We start from the raw sequence: 6,555 nt of genomic DNA, 5'->3' as shown, positions 1-6,555 counted from the left end.
ATTATTATTATTATTAATCTAACAACTCAATATGAATCAATCACAANCTCCCTCAGCCTCTCTCCCTCTCTCCGATCGTTCAAGGGAGGAGAAGAAGAAAAGAAAGAAAAGAGAAAAGAGAAGAGAAGAAGAAAAAGAGGAAAGGAAAAGAAGAAGAGGACCAAGGAGGAGATCCTCTTCCTCATCTTCATCTTCATCTTCTTCTCTCCATGGGGCTCTTTGAGAGGTAAGCTCCCAAGCCCTCTCATGGTAAATCCCTAAATATAGGGTTTTGATCTCTAGAAATGGTATTTTTGGTACCCTAGCATGTTATTTAGATGGATTCTCCCCAAGTCATAGATCGATTTGGTGGATTTGGTAGTAATAGCATCTAGGGCACCCAAAATGGGGTTTTTGTAAATAGATGAGTTTGATCTCATTTGACCCTTCGTAAACCTAATTGGTAGGTAACGAAACACGTTGGCGAAGTCGGTTCGGCAATCCGACGAGCCGTTGCGAGGATATCGAAGAAGCGGACGCTCGGAGCTTCGTTTTCGCCTGGAAGGCCGAGGCGACGTCCATAAATCGTGAGATCGGGTCCCGAGCGCCGTAGCAGCAAGGCGAAGATTGCTAGCACTTGAAACGGCGAAGCGGCGCGCTCGGGGGGAACAACTGTGAGATCGGGCCCAAACGGATGCTGATTGCCGCGGGAGGCCGATTGCAAGTGTCGACGAGCAATCGGAAAGCTAACTAAAGGTGGGTTGTGCTTACCGAAGCGACTAGGTCGCCCTTTATGTCTTAGCAATGTAATCTCGTGTTGATGCATGTGCATGTAGACAAGATCAAATGGTGCATTAATAAATATGCATAGAGTAAAGGCTAAGTAAAGAATGCATGGTAACATTAGTGCATAGATGAAAATGCTAAGTAGAAAGCATAATGAGCATGACAAGTAAGAATGCATAATTGGCATTAAGTAATATTCTAGGAGTATATGCATATGAACTAGATAATAACTCTAGTGTGAGTAGAGTTGATTGGATAACTAGATTGTCAGGTAGATCGAGTGGCATCTAACCTAGTGTTAAAGAACCTAGGTTGAATAAGTGAATCTAGAGTCGAGCAAGCTAGGTGTGTGGCATCGAACCTAGTGTTAGTAAACCTAGGTCGAACTAGTAAACCTAGAAGTGGACATCTAGGCAAAGATGACAAGAACCTAGCAAGTGTATCTAGGTTAAGTGACATGGACATAGAACCTAGAGTGTTGGAACCTAGGTTGATGAGTATAGTGGTATAGCCACTAGGATGAGCTAGGTCGAAAGTATAGGGTTGGCTATNCATAAGCTCATTACAACAAGAAATCTATCATAAGTAACATATAGCAAAAAATAAAAGTATCGAAAACTCTTGTAGTAAATTAAATAACATACCGTTTATGGTTATTTTAGATTATTTTCATCTCCACACTTAGTTTGTCCATAGCTTTTTCCTATACAATGTGAAAAAAAATTATTATGTCTAACCAACATAAAAAATAGATTAAAACAAAGATAGCAATAAATATAACTAATAAAACTCATACGAAAGCAACGTCGCTTGCGAGGTTGGGCAGTCTCAATAGTTTGAAATCCTTGCTGCTCCAATGCACTTGCACCTTTGCCGTCTCTACTATTATCTGCAATACAAATTTGATTATTATTATTATTAATCTAACAACTCAATATGAATCAATCACAAACAAATCAACTAAATTATAATCTCAAATTGACAAGTTGACAATACCTGGTGCATTTGATCTCTCTAAAATAATATCTTCGGCAATCTTTTCATCCTATAATAAAAAGAATATAAGACTTTCATTCAAAAGATTAAAAGCTAATAAAATAACACATTAACGATTCGTAACTTGTGAAGAACAAGTACCTGATGCATTTTTCTATAGTGATTCATCAAAATACTTTGATTTCAGCTCACACTTAAAGTTTCTCCAAAGATCTCTGAGTTTTTTCATTGTGATGCGTTGAATCATTTCGCCCGTCCTCGAATCTCTTGGGTCTTTAGGGAATGAAAATTTTGACTGCAACCAAAAAGCACTCTTTAAAGTTCTATATAGGTAATATTTAACTTAAAATAAATTAAGAAATAAGGAAAACTTATTGAACTAATACCTCAAGAATCTTCCAACAGTACTCCATAGATTAAGAGTTGGGATATGCAAAGTATAATTCCATCTCTTCCAATAGGCACAAGCACATCTGTCATGGTTATGAAGGACAACAAGATGCACATGGGCCCGTGGCGGAAGCACAAGTACATGCAGGCCAAGTGGCTCACCGCACCGCAGCGGGCGGCCCCTGGCTTCGTCCCCGCGGCAACGACAGAGCCTGCGGGGACCGCCGAGAGGCGGCGGAAGATGAGGGCCTCGCTGTTGACGTTCGATTTGCATCCGACGGCTGTGGAGGTTGTGTAACTCGATATGCCATGAGCCGAGCACTTGTACTGCAGTTGTAATAGTTCTGCTGTTTCATGCACTTTGTAGTAAAAATCTACGGTGGACGCTAAAATTAGAAACTTTTTATTTTAAGTTTAACTTCAAATTTTGTAAAACTACTACTGTTAGACGTTTTTCACTATTGAGGTGGTGAAATGAAATAAATGAGTTTAGTTTCTAAATAGATAGCTTGATTATAATTAAATTGCTCTTATGCTCAATTATATATTTTTCTTTATTTTTCTATGTATTATACAAAGTGGAGAACTATCATACACTTACTTAGCTCAAACTAACACTTCAAAAGGTAAGTTTATTTGAACAAATCAAGTTGAAAGAATTACCTGGATTTAGAAGATCTAACCAATTTTATTTCCACATTAAACTTAAGAGGATTTGAATACTTAGTCGACAACGGATATTATTTAAAAAAAAGTGCGATTTATACAAATTATAGCAATCTGGCTCAACTTAGAAAGAGATGATTTAAAATGCTATAATATGTTGCGTAGATGATGTGTCCCCTAAATTAAAATCAATTTCAAATTTAATTACTTAATAGGAGATAACCCTATTAATATCAAAAAAATAAAATTGGCCTCATTCAGTGGCCTCTCTCTCTCTCTCTCCTTTTCTTCGTAAGCATCTCTTATAATTTCTAATATAATTATGTAATAGGTGTTAGCCCCTACAAATATTCCAAAAAAAAAGGCCTCATTCAATCGACTTAATATATAATATATTAATAATTATCTCAAATTTATTTGTTCAAAAAAAAATCTCAAGCAAATTTCTAATTAATAAATCCTAATAGATAGCAAATTGATGATTATAACATATTAGATATTAGCAGTCCAAATTTCAAAATCAAAAGATACATAATAACATAATCAAAACAAGTGAGGTGGCCAAAATAAATTGGCCTAAGCAACCACTAAAATGCCAAAAGTAGATAGAGAGATGGCTTATAATGTGTTTTCGATGAAAGAAAATTCCTTTGCTTTAAGAAGAATAGTTTCATAGTACATAATATGAAACTTAATCTTGTATAATATGAAAGATATCCACATCTATCAGCTTAAGTTTATCGGTTGGTTCGAGCATTTTAATGTGGTTATAAAGTTTGATTCACATAGTTAAATAATTTCTAATCTTACTTATAGCTATGTGCTAGTTGTGTATAGCATGTAAAGTAGTTTGTACCGCATATAATACGTGAATTTTTTGTGATTGTATTGAGTTTAATTATGCCATATACTAGTAGTGTCTAGCACGTATATATCAAACAGCAAGTTGACTGGACCAGTCAGAGTTAAAGCTTCAGTTACAGCAAAGATCTTGGACTAGTAGTGTCTAGCACGTATTTATCTAAGGCATCAAAGCAAGAAGGTTTCATGAACCATTTTAAGCAGCTACTTAGTTAGATCTTGGACTGATGTACTGTGTATCGGAACACAAGAAAAACCCCATTACATTACCATAGATCCGGGATTTTTTTTCTTTTCTCTACTTTTTCATTTAACACAACCAGCATATTCTCTAACTTTAAGTTTCAAGAAGAATTTCATGGAAACAAGCACCGTCGTAAAGCCATAACTTTTTTATTTCAATTTCAGGGCCACAAACTAAATATTACTGGTCCATTCTCATAGACTTATCAACAAGGATGGTAATAGAGAACGAGCGTAAAAAAAGGACTCAAACAATAGTAGAAAAGGCATATAGTTATATCGATTACCGCCATAAGAAGAGGAAATATTACCTGGAAATATCGAGAACATAACAGTACCATTAACCTCTTTCTCCGCCACTGCCGACCCTTGTGTCAGCATCGGTCCCATAGCTTGATTCATTTGTTTGGAAATGATCGAAACTTGATCCTCCCTGTTATTACTGTTCTCCAGATTCAAGGACTTAAACTGGGAAAGAGAATCCCCATAGAGAGCATGAGATCCTCCTCCAATCCACCAAGGAAGTGGAGTTCCATTGGATGGTTGAGTTACTGAAACTTGACCAACTCCTCCTCCGGGGCTTTTGAAGGTCATTGTTGCCTGCATAGTTAGGGCTTTTCTCAACAAAAGACCCAACTGCTTCAAACAACTTCAAATCTTCTTCAAGTTTGAAGATCACACACCACCCCCTTTAATTAACTGCACATGAAATCTATGAAATCTTATATTATTGTACTCAAAAAAGAAGAAGATGGTGCGCACTACCTCATATTGTTCTTTGTTTGTTAATACTCATCTTTCATCAAACTACCATATGCAGTGATTGGGGCAATCTTTTCGGCAACAGACTCTGTTTGCACCTTGCAGGTTCTAAAATATTAGATATTTTCTGAAGCAATTGGAACCAGTGCTTTCACTTTTGCGTGTCTCTAATTAACTTTGAGATCTATGCATAAGCTCACTTCAAGATTTGTGTCTTCGTGAGTTGTATGGAGGTTCCTGTCCACTGGGGGTGTGCATAAATCTCAAAGCCCATCAGGTGCGTGCAGATGAGGATCGAATAGCCACCCAGTGCTTCTAAAAGCATTCTATAGCTCAACTCCCAGCCTCCTATATTACAATCTTGAACAAACAAAATAAGTTCTGACTCTATTTTGAAATTGTCTACATGAAAAAATAGGTGCTTAATCAGGATGAAGCGCCTTTATTCTATAGCTTGGTGTTTGACGAAGGTGTCGTCAATGACACTACATCAGTGGTGCTTTTTAATGCAATTCAGAACTTCGACTTCATGTAAACTATTTTAATTTAGATCAGGAACATCAAATAAAATCCTATAAACATATATCTACATATAACCATGTTTAGTTTACATAAGAAACATCAAGTTCATAATATTGTCTATCAGCTTCAGGAACCAAGTTAAGCAAAACACTATTCAAAGTAAACAGAAAACTAGATAAAATCAACTAAAGGCTGATGATAAGACTAACCTTAACAGTTGAGAGAACAAGAGTAGCATGCCTCGCTTGCTATTCGCTAAGATCCTGCCGAACATTTGACACTGTAGGAACCTCAGATATTTCTGGTTCATCTACACAGGAAAAGAACAGAACACTCCGCATTAAATTGGGCAAACAACATCAAATTCCAACGAGGAACAGGAAAAAAATTCCTAACAACTTCAATAACAATAGGAACGCAAGAGAACTCACTACATTACTAACACAATGAAATTAACAACTTCAAATGACACTAATCTATATACGCCATTTCTTCGATCCAAACACCACCGGAATCCAATCGTGAACCTAAAATCAAACAAAGAGAAGAGATCGATTGAAACCAAAACCTTCCATGGGAAAATCGCGGAAGGTGCTGATCGTGATCCCCTTCACGAACTCCCTGAGCTCCTCCGTGACCCCGAACTGCTTGAGCTCGTCATCGGCGGCGGGAGATCCGGATCCGGATCCAGCGGAGATGGACGGGATTGGGGGAATCGGGGGGATCGGGGGGATGGGGATATCAGAAGCTAGGGTTTTGATCTGCCCTGCGGCGCGGAGGGCCTCAGAGTAGAGGAGATCGGCCTTCTTCGTCGCCTCCGCCGCGATCTCCCGCGACTTCTTCGCCATCTCGGAGACGAGCTCCTGCGAGAGGCGGGCGGCGCCCATGGTGAGCTCTCCCGCAGGAGACGTCGTCTTCTAGAAGACGACGCCATGTGGTGAAGAGCTCAGAGATGGAGATCGAGGGGAGAGAGAGAGAGAGAGAGAGAGAGAGAGAGGTTATTTGAAATATAGGGAGAGCTAATGTGGAAAGTGTTTATTGCTCAAGGTTGGCCCATGGCCCAATTGATGAAAAAAGTTAATAAAATATAATGCCATTGGTCTAATATTGTTTATAAAATTGAGAATTATAATCATATATACCAGCGGTTTACTAACTGCTGCAATAAAAATAAAAAATGCTGGTATAATATACTTTTAGCGACAGTTAGCCTAATTGCTGGTAAAAAAACTATCGGAAGAAGCTCTATTTGTTGTAGTGAATATGCCTTGGACATAAATCTCATTTGGACATAAGAGAATACATTAGGCCATAAAGTGGCTTTGGACTTGAATAACTTATGAGTTAGGG

At 38.0% G+C, this 6,555-nt stretch overlaps 1 protein-coding gene across 2 annotated transcripts; it reads right to left on the bottom strand.

Annotated features, from left to right (window-relative positions):
• Positions 1-1,906: 1,906 nt before the first annotated feature.
• LOC109706144 lies at positions 1,907-6,189 on the bottom strand. 2 transcript variants are annotated; one of them, XR_002215090.1, is made up of 5 exons: positions 5,774-6,189; positions 5,415-5,515; positions 4,233-4,620; positions 2,148-2,495; positions 1,907-2,056 (listed from the first exon to the last, which is right to left on the bottom strand). XR_002215090.1 is itself a non-coding variant. In XM_020226946.1 (2 exons), exons 1-2 carry the CDS (start codon positions 6,090-6,092, stop codon positions 5,454-5,456), a joined length of 381 nt encoding a protein of 126 aa, XP_020082535.1. In that variant the 5' UTR covers positions 6,093-6,172; the 3' UTR covers positions 5,167-5,453. The 2 variants fall into 2 exon arrangements, 1 of the variants encoding a protein (XP_020082535.1); XM_020226946.1 differs by lacking the exons at positions 1,907-2,056; positions 2,148-2,495; positions 4,233-4,620 and having other exon boundaries at positions 5,167-5,515; positions 5,774-6,172.
• Between the last annotated feature and the right edge of the window lie 366 nt (positions 6,190-6,555).

Source organism: Ananas comosus, unplaced genomic scaffold, assembly GCF_001540865.1.
Source record: "Ananas comosus cultivar F153 unplaced genomic scaffold, ASM154086v1, whole genome shotgun sequence".
Taxonomy (NCBI): Eukaryota; Viridiplantae; Streptophyta; class Magnoliopsida; order Poales; family Bromeliaceae; genus Ananas; species Ananas comosus.
This window is presented reverse-complemented; position numbering and strand designations above follow the sequence as displayed.

Excerpts from the sequence above, each read along its gene's own strand:
- LOC109706144 (XM_020226946.1), bottom strand. The coding sequence starts at position 6,092 with ATGGGCGCCGCCCGCCTCTCGCAGGAGCTCGTCTCCGAGATGGCGAAG. Across the intron at positions 5,516-5,773 it reads CCGCGATTTTCCCATGGAAG|ATGAACCAGAAATATCTGAG; the intron begins GTTTTGGTTTCA and ends TTTCCTGTGTAG.